Raw genomic sequence first — 17,409 nt, forward strand, 5'->3', positions numbered from 1 at the left:
GGTATTTCCCTTACCTTTGGGTCTTCAGCACAAAACTTCATAATCTCTCTCCACTGTCTATCCACAGTCTGAAACTGCCGTCCCTCTTCTGGCATCTGTTGCATAATATCCTCAGAAGAAAAGATGGGTTCCAAATACAGCCACTGTGACTGCACTTTGAGCCACTCATCAATATTCTCCTGAATTTTAATCAAGCGGCTTTCCCATTCCTTAATAAATGTTTAAAAAATGTTAACTTGACATTTCCAAGCAAATAATGAGACAAATTATGATAATGAGACAACAAATTCAGAGGTAGACATAGTAGTATTCCAGCTTCCAAAGAAAAAAAAATCTACCAATAAACAAAATGAAAGAAAAATATTTAGGAGTGTAAGTTCTTCCACATATACAGATGGCCAAAGGAGCTCAGAAATTTTTACTCACTTGCAAATTAATTTTCCCAACTGCATTTATCACTTCAGTGCTATGAACTTTCAACAACTTAATTGTTAAGCAATAGCCAGGAGGCCACCAATGATAAATTCTATTTTATCTCCCCACAGCAAGGCCTCTTTCAGCTGAATGGCAGCAGGGACACAGTACCAGAAAAGCCACCTCAGCTCACAGGAGATATCCAGCAAGTCAGGACAATAGCAGATACCACTGGAGCAGGCTGCCTGTAAAGTGTAAGTGAGCCTCCTTGAGCCCGAATATTCCCACATAAACCAACAATGAACTAGGGAGGGCAACTGCAAAGCAATTCCACCAGCTTCTCTCCTGTCAATTACCATGGTGTTAGCACCACAAAGACTACTCTAGCCCTGAAATTCAAAAGCAAGTGTAAAGCACTGCCATCATTGCTCTGAGGCCTGATTTAAAAACACTCTCCCAGCCATCAAGAACTTCCTTTGCCCTGAGGAAAACATTGTAATTCAAAATTTGAGTCCAAAACTCAATAAATAAATAAATGTTCTTATTAGCAATAATAGAAACATTATTTCCAGTTATTAAGAAGCAAGGCAAATGGAAATAGTGATTTTGCAAAATATGAGGAAAAATTATCATGTTCTCTTGGTTACACTTGAATCTGAATGGAAGAGAGAATTCCAAAACAGTAATAAGTATGACTCATACTTATGACTTAAAAGATTCTTGCTGAAAAATCAATGAAAACATTTTGTTAACAATTCAAACAATAAAGTTGTAATACAATCAGTATACTATTGCACTACAGTTATCTTGCAAACAAAAATGGTTGAAAAAGTACTCATTGTACCCTTATTTCAGTCTCAAACGGTTTAATGAAAGGTGATCCTCTCATTGTCTGAGTTTTCATAATCTGATCATCAAGAAGAGTCTGAATATCATCCACTGAAGACAGAATATGAATACCAGTCTCACGATACACATTTGTGGTGAAGGAAATTGAATCCCAGGTTTCCTTCATGGTAAACATTGCTTTTTCCAAGGAAAATTCCTATTTAAAAAGGAAATAGCTTGGTCTAGTTACTGAATTTTTTTTTTCCAACTCTCTAATTCAATATATAAGCATTTCTAGCTGAATAAATTATTCTGCTCTAGCAGCACAAATTAACTATTTGTTATTATTTTTCCTCAGTATATTCTTTTCTGGCACACAGAAAGCAGCACACTTGGGTAATACTGATGATGTCACATGAGATACAAATTCTTACACTCATTATTAATATATAATGGGCCAAAGTCTCACCAAATCTCCTCTGTTGCATAATGGCAGAGACAAATAATGCTAATAAGTCATAAAAGTATTCAAAAAGAGAGCTGATGTCACATTTGTCACTATCAAATCTCTGTGCTTACCTTGCTTGCGCTTACGCTTATTACTGTAAACTGGTCCAAGTAAGCAGAGAGCTTCTGCTTTAAAACTTTTCTCAGGGTAGTTCCAGCATCTGGTGTTATATCAAATCCTGCTATGTCTGACATCTGCTTCCAGTGACGTTCTCTCATGCCAGGGTTACAAAAGACAACCACTGTGGGAATATACTCCTAATTCAGAAGAAACATTTATAAGGTAAATATTGTCATTTACATTATTTCTTAATTTTTTAATCTTTTGTGTGCATTAAAATTCTGCTACAGCAGCTGAAGACAAGAAAATTTTTTCCAAAAAGTGCAGATGGCTGCACTTGGTTTTCCATTCAATTTCTAAATAATTATATCAACTACCGAAGAAGAAATATAAAAAAAACTATTAAGCATAATTTTTCAGTGATGCTAAATTTTGCTTCTATTAACATAACACAGTCCCATTTCAAAATTCCCAACTACATCCTTAAATGTTTTTCTGCATCCAAAAATGACTTTTCTCCTGTATGTGTGCTCTCGTTGCAATTCCAGAAACTATTAAATAAATTTTAAAATCCGATTTTATTAAAATGAACGAGACAGTACAATCCGGAAATGGGGATTCAGAACAGCCTCACTCTATCACTGACTCATCATCATCTACATGTACTAAGCCCTGAATTTAGCATTTGTCCCTCAGTATCAGATATTAATATCGCTCATGTTTTCTTACCTTAAATTCTTTAATCTGCTCCAGAACTGAAGAGCACATGGTAAGAGTTGGATTACCCATCAGACCCGTGTATCGCGCTGCCTTCTTCTTCTCCGTTGCTGCTTTCTTCTGCTTTTGTTGGAAGAGTCTAAACAGTTTGTACATCTCTCTATAAAATTCATCAACCTCAATCTCCATGCTTTCCCCATTCAGCTCCAAAAAGTTCCCATCCATCCATCTGAGAAAAAAATAAGGTTACAAAACAGAATAACAAATGTAGCCCACAAATAATTATCACTTTGTTTTGCAACACATGAATAGCTATTTAAATTAAAGCAAAGCTCTTCTTCCATATTATTGTTATTCTTTGGAAAATTCTAAAGCCCAGCTAAAAGTGGCTCAACCACATTCTTCTGTGTATTTGTGTAGTTCTCTTAAGTCAGACACATACTGAAACTGAGTAACTGCATGAATGGACAAATATTTAAGTTAAGCTCCAGAGAGAGATTGACATATGACATTTAAAAATACACTAGGTCTTGTATTTTCAAACACCCCACACTTTCAGCCATAGCACATTATAACTTCTAAAGAATGCATGAAATAATAAACAAACTCCCTTTTATACACAGAGTTCAGTTTTGTGGTAGGATGTAACCACCAAACAGCAACTTACTCATTTGAACCCACCATTTTGGACAGCTGCTAGGTTAAAACCAGTTTTGGTTACATGCAGCTGATGAGCTCTCTAGCTGAGCTCACATGGGTGATTCTTGGTGTGATTCTTGGGGCTGTCCTGTGCAATTCCAGGACTTGGACTTCATAATCTTTGTGGGTCCCTTCCAGATTAGGAAGTCTAATGATTCTATGATTCCATGATTACATTTTAAAAATAAAAACAAATCAACTTTTTTTTAGCTGAATTAAAAATAGCAAGTCTGATATATATATTACCCTTTTACTTTGCTTACTAATAACATGTTGACAAGAAAACAAATCCATATTCTACATCTGACATGAATGAGACCAGGATAAGCATTTTTCTCACTCTCCCTCTTAGAGCATTTAGCGGTGAATTACCTTCTTTCTGTTCGCTGCCATTTCAGTATAACATTAAAAAGTCTCTGGTATGGTTCTATGTCAGCTCTTAAGTTGTTGAGGAGAGGGAATTCACTTGGTTTCCATCCAAGCAGAATCTCTTCTTTATTAAGAGCAGCTACTGTTTCATCAGTGTCCTGTATTGCTTTCTGTAAAGTCCTCACGTCAGTCACATACTGAAATCAAATCATAGCATGTCTTGAGAAATAACCAAATTGTGCTCTGAACAGCTTATATCAAAATATAAGCTTTCACATTAAAGTTTTAGAAAACAAGATTTAAAAACTTCGCTGCTTATTGATGAGTACATAAACTGTGAAGAAACAAGATGAACATTATGAAAAATAAAATTGGTTCTTATTACTGAATTTTAGAGTATTTTCAAAATATGTGGTAATTTTAAAACTTACTGCTCCAGGAGGCAGGGACACCATTTTTTATGTACGTGGCATATCATATTGATAACTGGGATTTATTAGCTTAGGATTTCTGTTTTGTGCTTTGAAGTGCTTTGTTTTTTTAAAAAGCCAATATTTCTTACTATGCAATATCCTCCAATTAAAGCACAAGACATGCTCTGAAAATTAAAAAATACTGCTAGAAATTCATGAAACTTTGGAGCCAGTGGTCTGCTCTTCACTAGCATAACAATTAAGTTTTGAGGTTTGTAGGAAGAAAGTATCAAATTGACACAAGAAAGTATCAAACTGTGCTGTTTTTGCATTAACTGACTGGTGGTGAAGAGGGAAAATGAATAAATTATTTTTGTGGATGCACACACTCTTTCTGAACTTGTATTGTTGGTGCCTATCAGCTAATTCTAGCTTTGTAGCAAACGTTCCTCTAAATAAAATGCTAAATGCCAATGGTAAACAAAAATGGGAGGGGGACTGAGCTTGTACCTGTGGCAAGAGGATAATAAATGCTTTAGTTCACATTTGTTACACTGATTACTTTTAATTACAATTTTTTCCATGATCCCTGGGTATTAAACACATGAAACATTTATACCAATTTTATGTTATTAGTCAAACCTGCTGCATGCGATCCAGTTCTGAGTATTCTTCTAATTCTGACACAGATTTATAAACCTTGTCTAATTCACCATGCAGGATCTCACATTTCTGTTGCAATTCCTGTTCTCGTTCAGCTTTAGCCTGTTGGATCAGCTACAAAAGAATTTTTTTTTTCATGACAAAGGTGATTTTAAGTCCTTTCAATACTACCATCTAAACATTTAATGCAAACAGACAGAAAACTAACAGTACAGATAAATTACCATCCTTGCAACAGCTGATTTCTTTTCCTATGTTGCACTTCAGCATGTGCAACCTCTATATGCTAGCATGGAAGCCTCATCTCAATAATCATAGCAGCTAGGATTGCCTCAAAGGCCTCCTTCAGGAATCAGGAGACAGAAAATAAAGCATTGCAGAAACAAATAGATATTCTACATTTTGGGATTCAGTATTTTACTGCCAAAAAGGACATCTACAGTTGTTGAAAGTTGTACACAGCCATGTACCTGTGGCTGTAAAAGCCAGAAATTCTAGAACATCAGACCACCTTAAAGCACTGGGTCTGCACACTCAAGGCTTTGTTTTAGGGTAGCAAACAAAAAATCAACAAAGAGAGAGGAGATTTCCTAAGACAAGGACACCTACTACCATGCAAAATTTGTGAAGCAGACAAACAGAATTTCACCAAAGGAGGAGCCAGTCTTTTCATTCTGCACTAGAATAAGAACAGACTCATATCTGAAAGTATACAATGCAAATATACAGACCTATTAAAACTTGATGTGAAACTTTTCTTGTACTCAACCTCTAGCACAATGCAAGTCACTTACAGCCAGCTACAGCTCCCACTGCTGAGGGATTCTCACTAAGTAGTGATATTCACTCTGTGCTACCATTTTCATTAAAAGGAGTTAGAACAAGTATCATGGACTCTCTGTGTAGAAGTAGCAAATTAATTTTACTGATTTTTTGGGGGATTAAAAGAATAATTTGCTTGCATGGGGATAACATGCAAACCAAGTATTTTATAGACATAGCAGTCTCCCAAGCTGGGTATCTTTTCAGTCAGAGGCATAATTAATACCCTTGGACAAAAATTATTAAAGGAGAAATCCTTATTTGTATTATTTAAAAGATACTGATTTTTTAAAATGTTAATTATTAATTCTTTAAAAATTTCAGAAGAAGTTATCAAATCTATGCTAAATTACTACAGAGGCAAAAGAACAATAAAAGGCTTGATTTACTGTGTCATAGACAGAGACAAAGCATGCTAAACAAGATGAATACAGGTGGTAGAAGAAAAGTAATCTACAGTCACACAGAGAAAATGAGATGCTGCATATTTTCTATTAACTATTGCTAGAAAACATTGTTCCCTCTGTTCTTTTTTTGACAGTACAAAATACCATTTTAACTAAATGACTTTCTCTTCAGACACTCAGTCTTATTAAGGGCCTGACAGTTACATTTTCAGTTACATTTCAACTACAGTGTAGTGAACTTTCATCTAACCTATATCTTACCTAGTACTGACCACAAGCATATTAGGATAATCAGATTTGCTGAAGCTCTTAAGTTACAGTGACAGTTTTAAAATTTAGCCACAAAAAGCCCACTTTTGTTACAAAAATCTGGAAATATGCATGTCTAAATTAGTAGGGTTCATGTTATATGTGTATGTACATTTAGCCTGCTGATGAAATAATAGCTCAAGTAAAGTGAGAAGTCTAACAAGCCAAAATATACCATAAACTAAGGAAATGCTCTTACAGTATCATGCTCTTTAAAAATGCGGTTAATCTTCTTTGGCCAAGATATAGCTGTTTTATTGAGTTCCATGTCCTCAGGAGTAAATGGATAAACATCTATCAAGTAACTCATTTGCCGACAGCTCTCCTACAAAGACAGATTTCACAAAACTTTAGGTATGATAGATCTGTTTAAAATATAGGGCATGATAATATTATCTATAAAGAAAAAATAAAAATCTACATTTCATGAACTTTTCAGAATTCAGAGCTCCTTCAGCCAATTGAATATTAACATTCAAAATATATGTGTAACATTTTTCAAATCCCTGCCCTCATCATGAGCTTGTTTCTCTAAATATGACTCCTGTGTTCTGTAAATCTATATGCAGAACTTCTAATGTTATTAAGAATATACAAAATATAATTTCTGCAGATATAAACATATATATAGACCTATTACTATCAGAAAATCTGACACATATTCACACACACATTCACAAACTACTCCTAATGTAACATCACCTATATTCTGCTCAAAGAGTAAATTGTTTCTTGTGTGTTCAAAGTCTGTTGACTGTTTTTACACATAAAATGTTCTTTATACTGTCTATTACATTTGCACAAATAGATTTTTAAGCAGTCTTGAAGTAAGTCTCCAAGTACAAAAAATAAACGGACTGATTTATTAGAAGCTGCATTTCCTCACGGACTTGCAGAACACATGGGAATGGGAAGAGAAGCAAAGGCATATGGCAAAGAATAAGCTGGACTTCCCACTTCTGTCTGAAGTAACACTGAGTTTACTCACACAGGCAGGAAAAAGTCTGCCCTCTGGAATTAATTATTTGTGTAGGTCAGCATGTCTAATAAAAGATCAAAAATTAAAGGATAGTCTTTTACCTTACTCCTTCGCACCAGGTCCTGAAAATCTTTGGTTTTGACTTCCTTCATATGTTCCATCATTTCTACCATATCTTCTGTTGACTCAGGAATTTTTAATGCACATTCCTTAATGGCTTCACATTCAGTGATTATCCTATAGGTTTTTACATAAAATATCAATATTTTAAGATGCTAATTTGACTGGTTTCAAGCTCAGCTTTAATGCAATTAAAAATTCAAATTACTTCTTTAAGTATTTTCCCCTGACAAATTCCATTATTTATGAAACTAGAAGGGGAATGTGACCAAGTCAGTCTAGACAAATTCTGGTTTCTGACTTGCAGTAACTGCTTTGTTTGGATTTTGGTATATTCTTCTGAAATAAATGCTTTAGTAACCTGTTGTAACTAAAAGAACTTCAGCAAACTATCATTAGTGTACACACAAACACTTTCCTAGTAAATATTGTCTCACTTTGGTAAAGTGGAGTCACTATAAAACTTGGCCATCATTTTTCATTTTAACTAAAAAATGCAGTAAGAGTTTCCCCATGACTTAATCCATACCTGCAAATTAACCTCCTGTTTAACCAAACTGATATCCTGTAAGGTCACCCATATAGAAGATAAAGGGGAGGTGTTGGATATAATTTTTCTGAGTTTTAATAAGGCTTTTGATACTGTCCTTCACAGAATCCTTCTAGAAAAGTTGTCCAAGTGTGGGATGAGTGTGTTCATGGTGTGCTGGGTGAAAACTGGTGAAGCGCAGAGCTCAAAGTGTTGTAGCAAATGGCTGGCAACTGTTACCAGCAGTGTTCCTCAGGATTCACTTCTGGGCCAGTTCTGTTCAATGTTTTTATCACTGATTTTGATGAAAGAGTTGGATGCACCACCAGTAAGTTTGCTCATCATACAGCTGTGAGGTGCTGCTGGCTCCCTTGAAGGATGGGACACCTTGCAGAATTAAGCATTTGACTGTGATTAAGGGGATGGAAACCAATGAGCTGAAATGCCAGATTCTGCACCCAGGATGCACACCAGCACAAATACAAATGGGGAAGAATGGCTGAGAAAAGCCCTGCTGAGGTATCCATCAGGTAATAAGAGAGTGTCGTTTTCTCGGCTGTTTAGGTGACCTGGAAAGGCCCGGGGTGGCCTTGGACAGCCCGCGCTTCAAAGGACGAGAAGAGGCTTCAGATCTTTTCTCGGTCTCAGTGTTTATTAATTGTTTATCTAAAAGATTATCTCTTGGCCCAACAGAGGTCTGCTCAGCAGTCAGCCATGAGCACACTGCAAGCCCCCAGGGCGGTCACCTATCTTTATACTCAAAGTTACGTATACAATATTTATCAATTTTCCCCAATGCCTTTAACCCTTATTAACCAGTGCACTTTTAGTAATAACCAATCCCAAAGTGCCAACATCACCACAGAAGATGGAGGCCAAGAAGAAGAAGAAGAAGAACAGGACACGCCCCAATTCCTCCATCTTACTTCTTTAGACCCCCCTGTACAGAAATCTTAAACCCTGTGTCTTACACTCTAATTAACTTATCCCTTCACCATTCACCCAGTGAAATCCTCCCATCCTCATACAGGTGTCGTCTCCCTTGTAGGATCAAAGTCCAGCCACCAGACACTTCTGGCAACATTCCAGGACTCCTGAGCCCCCCAAGGGTGGTCTCGGTCACTCTGCACATCAGTCCTGAGGTGCTGAGATCCCACAAGAGAGTCTAACTTTGACAGTGCAGTTAATACTGTAATTCACACATAAATCCAGAACAGTAATAAAGTTCTTGGATCTTTTATCTTAGATCTTTGTTGTTTTAGCTCCTCCATTACCCAAGTCCATACTAATACGTTCTCCTACCTTTTTTTGAGACTAACACAGCAGAAGAAATACAACAGCCCGTGCAAACTGAATAAGATCATTAGTTAGCCAAGAACCTTCAGCAAACAAAGTATGGTATATTTGCATTTCTACTACATGTTTCTGTTTATACATTTAACACATAGAGCATTCACAAGCAGAAAAATTCTACTTACCTTTCATTTTCCTCTCTGTAATCTGCAAATATTTTGTCCATTAGCATTTTTGCGAAGTTATTTGCACAATTAGCCAAACCTTGCTTTAAATCCTCACAATTCAAACAGACCATAGGGAAATAAATCACCTCTGGCAAACTCATGATTTCCTTCTTGAGGGTGAAAAATTCATCTATGAACTTCAGAAAAACATCAGACTTTACACTTCAGAGCTGTTGTTTAAATACTTGGCTACATGAGTAAGTATTAGATACCGAAGAAAAGAAGTAATGCTTTCTTCTATTTACCATAAATTTTTAGGGAAAAAATAAGCTACATTGTAGGTAGTCCATATATTTTTAGCTAAAGGCTAAGAATCTGTTACTCTCTTCTACCTTCTCATTATTGCTGTATTTATAGTAAAAATTATAAATAAAGTGTCGAATTAAAACTTACAGAAGTGTATTCATCAAAACTGGGTTGCTCTGCCATAAATGTGTTTATCCGTTCCTCTGCAGTTCCATCTACAAGCCAGCCATAATTTTCAACTACAATTCAATTACAACATATTTATATTACTAAAATGCATATGCCATACAGCAAGCTACTTATTACAAAGAAGTGACACAGCTATTTACACACTCTTCTATCACTTACCATAGCCTTTAAAATGTTGCTTTGGGCCTTCTAAGTTGTCTCTGATAGATTCTCCCAGAGTGGATTTGGCCCATTGGACGATGTGAGCAGGAAGCTCAGCATCCACAGTTTCACTGCCACCCATTAGCCAAGCATCTACCTTTTGGAAGTTCTAAGAGCAGTGCAAGAGCTGATTATTTAAATTTTAAAAAGCAGCACAAGGATATATATACTTCAAAAGTAAGTTGCAATCTGCAGGAAGACACGATCCCAAAAGTATGACACCCTAACCATGACCAAGTTCACATGCTTTATACACATGTAGAATGACTTTTGCTGAAGCAGAGTTGAATATGAAACATGTAAAGGAAAACAAAAAATTATTCAACCTTGCATTAAATGAAATTATTTAATATATGCAAATACAGAAAACCAACCCCAAAACACTTCTCTGAAAGTACCACCACATGTGACTAGTGACCCATACTCAGTTTATACCTAATGCCCCCAGAAAGGCTCTCTTCCCTGGAACCACAGACAGGTTCCCAAGACATCAATCCTTTGATGTTGCATATAATAGTTTTTAGGGATTTGAGTATTTTCTTTTTCTTAGAAAGAAAAGCAGTATCAACTCTAATTTTCCTTGTGTTTCCCTGGAGATCTTAACTTTAATAAAAAATTATTGTAAATCGGCACACATATAATAAAGATGTTATTGTAACTGCAGACCCAAAGAGCAGACTAAAACAATCAATAGCAGGTGCACCAAGTTTTTATAAACAAGGAATTACAAAATTACTTCAGAGCCTGGAGTGCCACTGGGCATCAAGATTCATTATGTGACCTGTAGAATCACTGTGGAAAATAAATGAAAGTTGCATTCTGATCCCATTGCCAGGGTAGTCAGACTCCTAAATCACAAGTATTTTCACATACTGAACATCTTAACAATTACATAACTAAATAAAAACAAAAGCACACCTGGAGAGTCTGTCCTATACATTCTACTACAAACAGAATTGCTTCTTCTAACTCTTGTAAGCTTGGATAAAACTCCATTCTATTTTCTTCAAGAGTCAAGTCCACTTTAAATATAGGCAGACGTCTTCTGTCTTCAAGATCAAAAAGTTTCACAAAAACTTCAGTTGTTCTTTGCAGTAATTCTTTCAGCTAGGTAATAATGAAGATCACCTATTAGTTGACATATAAAGGGCTCAACCCATTTTCCACTCATCCATTAAGCCAGGATTTCCACTCATTTTAGCACTTCTGGCCTGATTTATTGACAACTGAAGCAGTGTGAATTTTTCTAATAATTCTAAGTAGAAATCAGTTCTATTATTTTTTCTAATAATTCTAATTAGAAATCAGTTCTAATTTTTCTAGTGGTTATTAGTCCCAACCCTTAAATGATAAAAGCTAATGAACAAGTGAGCATTTCAGTAAAGTCCATGCATCTATTTCTGCTGCAAAAGTAAGTATATTATTAATACATGCATGTAGAAACAGAATATCTTGAAAGCATTTTCCTTTGATTAGACTATTGTTCCATTATTTTTCTACAAAGTAAGTAATGTTTATCATGGGAGGAAAGACATTTACCTGATTAGACATAAGCACAGCCACACAGTTATAAAAAGAGTCAAGGTGATCCAACTTTACACCATTGAGGGATTCTGGCTGACTGAAGAGACCGAGAACCCTTTGGTACCACGTAGTCGTTATCTTGTCTTCTGCTTTAGAACAGCTTAGGGATGCATCAGTCTTTAAAGATCTACAGTCAATTGGTCCTCTCAATCTAGAAAAGAAAGTTACAGCCAACTTTATAAACAAAATTTAAACAAACCAAACATGGAGTAAGGTACCAATACAGACTTTTGTATTACAAACCTAGTTTTTCTCTAGCAGGAAGCACAGTGGGAATTTACACATTGCTTCAGTAGACTAAAAGTAAAGAAAAGGCCTGCCTCAAACTCCAGGATTTGCAGAACAATTACCAGAAAAAATAATGAGGAAAAATACTTTGAAAATTATCTTTTTGAAAACTATGAAAATTTAAAGTTCCAAGATCAAACAGAAAATTCAACTTCTGAAAACCAGCAAGAAGTCTGATCTTCAAGGTTAGCAGAGAATTTTCTATGATGATAATACTACTAGAAACTGATTTTTCAAATACTACTTCAACAGATTTCTATGGAAATTAAGCATTAAGAATAAGTGAACAATGGGGAGAACTTTACAAAATTAAAGGCAAAATACAAATCAAAAGGTCTGATATTACCAACAACTTGAATAACAATAAAATACATAACAGAGAGAAAAAAAGTCACGTCATAACACAGAGTAACTTAATCACAGTACATTAAAATGGTGCATCAAAGCAATGTTCTACGATAAATAACAGAACTGAACAAGTTCATCTTTGCCAGCTTCAAAAACCTATGTGGGTCAATATTTCAGCAGAACAGACTTTACCTGCAACTAGAGAAATCCACTACAAGAAAGTTAAAGAATGCTGTATAACCAAAATCCAGTAGTGCTTGCATTGTGGGGTGAAGAATTCGTAAGGTGGAATTTATTTGGTTTTTTGCTTTGATGTAACTGTTACGCCACGTACTAGAAAAATCCAGGCCTCTAAAAGAGAAAAAGCATTAAAAAGTAACCAAAACAAATAAACAAACAAAAATTAAGAGCTCAAGCACTACTTGAATAAAGTACTGATTCATAAAAGATAGTATTCAAAAGATTATTCTCTAGCATGAATAGTTAATTAATGCCACACACATGTCCTCACTACCATGCAGTGGAAGTCATACAGATATTCTGGCTGATAAAACATGCTCTGTCCTCCATGGTATTTTCAGATGTTGCTCTATGTAACTCTAACAGTAATAAAACACTGTCAGTGCTAAAACTTTGTAGAGCATTCAGATAAGAGATGTTCAAATGCAAGATCCTCTGCAGAGATTTAAAAATGTCCCAGTAAGGGACTACAGAATTAATCTTGCACCATAACTCAGTCCACACAGCTCAACAAGAATGTCCCTCATGTAACTCAGCATCTTTTGCCAGGGAGTTATTTGCTAACTTAATCCACTCACAGAGGTAATGAAGGCAAAGGTGCCTCCTCTTCCAACTTATCAAGTCCTTTTATGTCTGGTTTAACAAGAGCTCTTCTCACTAAAAAAAAAAATACATGAACATTAGATGAAAATTAGGCCATATTCAAGAGTCACTGTACTTCCTTGAACCAAGCACATAGTAGGAGGAAAAAGCAATTGTGTCACCCTAGTCTGCAAAACATGCTCTCTCAAAGGTAACTGAAAATCAACAGCTTCTGCTGAATTTTTATACAGATTTGGGTGCCTCAACTCCAATTCTAGCTCCTGCTCCTGAAGGTTTTCAGATAGGTGTGTGCTTAAATAATTGAATACTTCTGCAGGTTTTTTGCTGAGGGGATGGTCAGTGAGAGCAACAGGCTCCTCAGGGAGCTGCTCATGGCACAGAGGGCAAGGAGCACCTGGACAGTGCTCGCAGTTGTATGGTTGAGTTTTAGAGAGCCCTGCAAGGAGCTGGACTCTAATCCTTACGGACCCCTTCCAACTTGATATATTCTATAATTGCAAAAATTTATGGCAACTTTGTTACATAATTACAGTGAGGTACTATAATTATGCCACTGATGACATTACAAAGAAGTTAGTCCAATGTTAAATTGTTTATTTTTTAATCTACATTTTTAAAAAGATCAGCCGTTTACTAAAACATCAACAAAACTGAGCCCAATTTCAGATTCCAGTTACTACAAATGTAAATAAATTAATACATGATTTCAAGGGAAAACACTTTCAAAACTCCAGTTCATGACTCTTTTTACAAGGTTTTAAAATTAAAGTGACCTGTATGAGTAATATCTGAAAACAGAAATTATCTTTGCAGATTTTTATTGTGAGCTTGCTCCTGCAACAAAAGCACCATCAGGAAACTCATGAATGCATTTGTGAATAAAAAGCTTAAAAAAGCTGCTGTTCCTGAAGAGGTAGAAAGAATGACTAGTGCAGTAAAAGTTTCTCTTTTCTTTAACAGGAAACAGCAATACATTCTTGCTTCAAATTCACTCAATGGGTTTTCACATAATGAAATAACTTCATCAGCAATCAACCTTTTTGACATGAGCTCTGCAGCTGTCTTTGCTTGAACTGTAATTTCAGCTGGTTAACTTTTTAGTGTTTCAAATAAAATAAGCATGTTTTGCCTTAAATATTATGGCCAACACACATTTGATAAGCAGGAAAAGCTAAATCAGTAGTTGATTACAAACACCCTGCCTGGCTGAAAGAACAAACCAGAAAAGTTATTTTAAGCATGAGAATATGGAGTGTATAATATATATACTAACATTAATATAGGTGCTCAACAATCTGTGGTACTTACACAGACATCTTTGCATGCTTTTTTCATAATCCCTTACTACCTCCTTTAAAAGGTCTTCAGTGAGCAGCTCTCTTTCTTTGCCCTTCATAAGTGACTGTGGCACCATGGCAAGCATGGACCTCAGCCACTGCTGCTGGATGGGAACCATTGGATTACTCTGCACACAATTCTTCAAAAAGAAGTATTCTGCCTGCAAGGACAAGATATTCAGAGGCCTAATAATTACCTATGTACGTATTTTTGGGTTAGGCTTGGCAAAAGTCTCTTTTTATTCATAATTTCTTCATTTCAAAATTTCTTAATTTCCTTAAAGGTAGGGTATTTAATCTAATCTTTTCAGTATTCACTGACTAATACCCTAAAAACTGCTTTGTGGTTGGTAGCATGGTCTCTCTGTCTTAATGTTTAAATATAAAATATTGTACTTGTCAGGATGGCATTTTCCTTGGTCCCCTGCTGAAGTTTGTGACTAACAATACGATAGTTCAAGGTTAAGGTTATTGTTCTTTGGACAAACATTTATCTGGCAAAAATTGTGGAAAACATCCTCCATAAGAGGAATGGGTCTTAGCCAAAGAAATAGGTATTTCTGCTTTTGACTGACAGCTTTTGTATAAAATCTCTACAGAATGAGTTTGCCTAACAACAGCTAGACTAAACTGGCGTTACCTTAGGCTACTTAATATAAATATTTCAATACTAATTTGAGCTCCAACTGGCTCTCAGAGATGAAGTCTTACTTTAAAAGCCATACACAAATTTGAAGTTTAGTGCATGTTCTTCAAATTAAGGGAACGATGTCAAAAACTCCTTTTTGTACAGGCTAAGGTATAATCTATGACCTCAACTGAAAAAAATCCTGAAGCCTGTTAGGTTTTTTTTCCTAAATAATGACCTTTAACTAAGGTTAAATTATTATTGATAGATCCTCTTTCGAAAACACAAAAATACTTTCCCTCTACAGGACCACAAGACAAGATTCCTATTTTGCTCCTATTCAATCTTCCCTCACCAAGATTACTTCTTCTTGTTTAATAACAATAATTCTGCATAGCATACTCAACTTCTCTTAATAGGGGGCATTCACTCTTCTATGCCAAAAAAAGCAAATGAAAGAATTTAACCCACCCTTAGTTGGCTTTCATTGTCCATCTGTATAAAAAGAAATGGAAAATTGTTATATATGAAAAACATACAAACAAAAATACTGGAAATATAAAATTTAGCAAATATTATTCTTAAACAAAGACTTTATTCTACAGATATACAGGCATACATTTCAATTGGATTACGTGAGGATATAAATACATTTATGAATTACTGAGGAGCAAAACAAGTATCTTGAAGTAAATTCTAAGAAGGAAAATAAATGTCCCAATAACAAAGAACTAAATAGAAAATACTTAATAAAGAAATACTTTCTCACAGTAGAAGGCAGTTTTGTGATAGGAGGTGCAGCATCTCTCTCCTCTCTTTCATCCATGTCAATGTAATACACTTCAAGAGCTCGATCAATTCTAAAGTAAATCACAGCATCAGAAGTGCAGAAAAACCACAAATAATGCAACGAAAATAATGCTAGCACTTTAATCAATGCAACCTATTTTTTCATGTTTATCACTAAATCTCACCCTAATTATATGAAACAAACACTGTTATTTGTCAAATATCAAATGTGTAATGTCTCTTTCACTTGAATTTCAACATGTCGTGAATTACATGAAACTCACAGTATCTGATGAATGGTCTTTTGCTCCTCCTTGCCTCTGTGGTATGCCAACAGTTTCTTCTGTGATGGTGTCTCTTCAGATACGACGGGTGGAGGTAAAGCAGGGGGACGAAACAAAGTTCTCAAAGTCCGTTTACTGGAAGTTGCCTCATCTGAGTGCTCCATCTAAAACCATAAGAAAATCAAAATTCTATAAACCAATTGAGTCCAGAAAGGAGTTTAACACATGCATCTATTAAGTTGAATGTATGTAAGGCATAAAATGATCACCTCAGGGATCTCCACAGTTTAGGTATGAGTTGTTTCAAAAAAGAGAACAGTAGTTTATATGGTAAAATGGCAAAGTTCAAGGGAAAGTGCGTACATACAGAGCCTGTCATAAGAAGGAAAAAAGAGAGAGGAAGAAAGAAAGAAAAAAAACTCCAACAAATCTCAACTAAAAGATCACTCTTCTATGGCGGCTTAGTCGCCTGAGCGGGGCTATTCCAAAGACTGATGGTCGGGTTCCCCTGGAAACACGATGCACAAACTCACCACTGCTTTTCAACAGTTTCCCACAGGGGAGCAGAAAGAAAAAACTACCTCCTAAATCAGTGGTATATCCTAAAACCGCACCAAAGCGGGGATGGTGGATGCACCAAAGGACACAAAGGACTCAACCACGGCCGGCCGGGACACGGCCTTTTCCCGGCTCCCTCAGCCCCGCCGCCCTCACCTCTGCCGGCGCCGCCGCCGCCCCGCTCGGCACAACAGCGCGGTTACCGCGGAGCCGAGGGCGGGGCCCGGCCCGTGAGGAGTGCTCGGGGCTCTCCCTGGCCGATATCAGTGCCTGTCGTGATGACAGGAAAAAAAAGAAAAACTTGGAAATCCTTACCTTGACCGTCCCTGTCTTCCACAGGGTTGAGACAATCCGAGCGACTCAGAAAGTCCCTCTGCTCCAGGCTCTGCCTGCACCAAGCAGATCATAGCAAAAAGGCTTGAGAAATTAGAAATATAATGCCCTAATACATCAGGTGGCTGTTGCTACGCTTTTCCTTTTTGTGCAACTATAAATGGAAATTTTAATGAACTCTACAGATTTGCTACCCACCTGCCCACACTTGGCAAAAGAGGCTTTAAGATCCTAATTTTGTGTCTGTGTAGGCAGAGCTCCGCGCGCAGTCTGAGGGAGCAGCGGGGGGCGGGGGGGGGAATTTTGTATCTATTTTCCAAAGTCCTGGACACCTTCCTGGCGTGGCTCTCACTGCCAGGGACTATTCAGCGTAGGTATCAACCCAGACATGAAATGTTTCCTCACGAACAGAACACAAACCCAA

General features: G+C 36.4%; 1 protein-coding gene across 1 annotated transcript in view; it reads right to left on the reverse strand.

Moving 5' to 3' along the window:
- The window catches only part of DNAH12 (dynein axonemal heavy chain 12), a 58,201-nt gene extending 41,867 nt beyond the window's left edge, over window positions 1–16,334 (reverse strand). The window contains exons 1-19 of the mRNA XM_058812705.1: window positions 16,095–16,334; window positions 15,791–15,881; window positions 15,493–15,516; window positions 14,365–14,554; window positions 13,032–13,110; window positions 12,406–12,564; window positions 11,533–11,728; window positions 10,912–11,100; window positions 9,952–10,102; window positions 9,751–9,842; window positions 9,316–9,494; window positions 7,290–7,425; window positions 6,409–6,534; window positions 4,651–4,785; window positions 3,599–3,792; window positions 2,540–2,756; window positions 1,822–2,007; window positions 1,259–1,459; window positions 15–209 (exon numbers count right to left, since the gene is read on the reverse strand). Of these exons, the coding sequence (XP_058668688.1) occupies window positions 15–209; window positions 1,259–1,459; window positions 1,822–2,007; window positions 2,540–2,756; window positions 3,599–3,792; window positions 4,651–4,785; window positions 6,409–6,534; window positions 7,290–7,425; window positions 9,316–9,494; window positions 9,751–9,842; window positions 9,952–10,102; window positions 10,912–11,100; window positions 11,533–11,728; window positions 12,406–12,564; window positions 13,032–13,110; window positions 14,365–14,554; window positions 15,493–15,516; window positions 15,791–15,881; window positions 16,095–16,258 (2,904 nt within the window). The 5' untranslated portion in view covers window positions 16,259–16,334. The remainder of the gene's footprint in view (window positions 1–14; window positions 210–1,258; window positions 1,460–1,821; window positions 2,008–2,539; window positions 2,757–3,598; window positions 3,793–4,650; window positions 4,786–6,408; window positions 6,535–7,289; window positions 7,426–9,315; window positions 9,495–9,750; window positions 9,843–9,951; window positions 10,103–10,911; window positions 11,101–11,532; window positions 11,729–12,405; window positions 12,565–13,031; window positions 13,111–14,364; window positions 14,555–15,492; window positions 15,517–15,790; window positions 15,882–16,094) is intronic.
- Window positions 16,335–17,409: the final 1,075 nt, after the last annotated feature.

Source organism: Ammospiza caudacuta, chromosome 12, assembly GCF_027887145.1.
Source record: "Ammospiza caudacuta isolate bAmmCau1 chromosome 12, bAmmCau1.pri, whole genome shotgun sequence".
Classification (NCBI taxonomy): Eukaryota; Metazoa; Chordata; class Aves; order Passeriformes; family Passerellidae; genus Ammospiza; species Ammospiza caudacuta.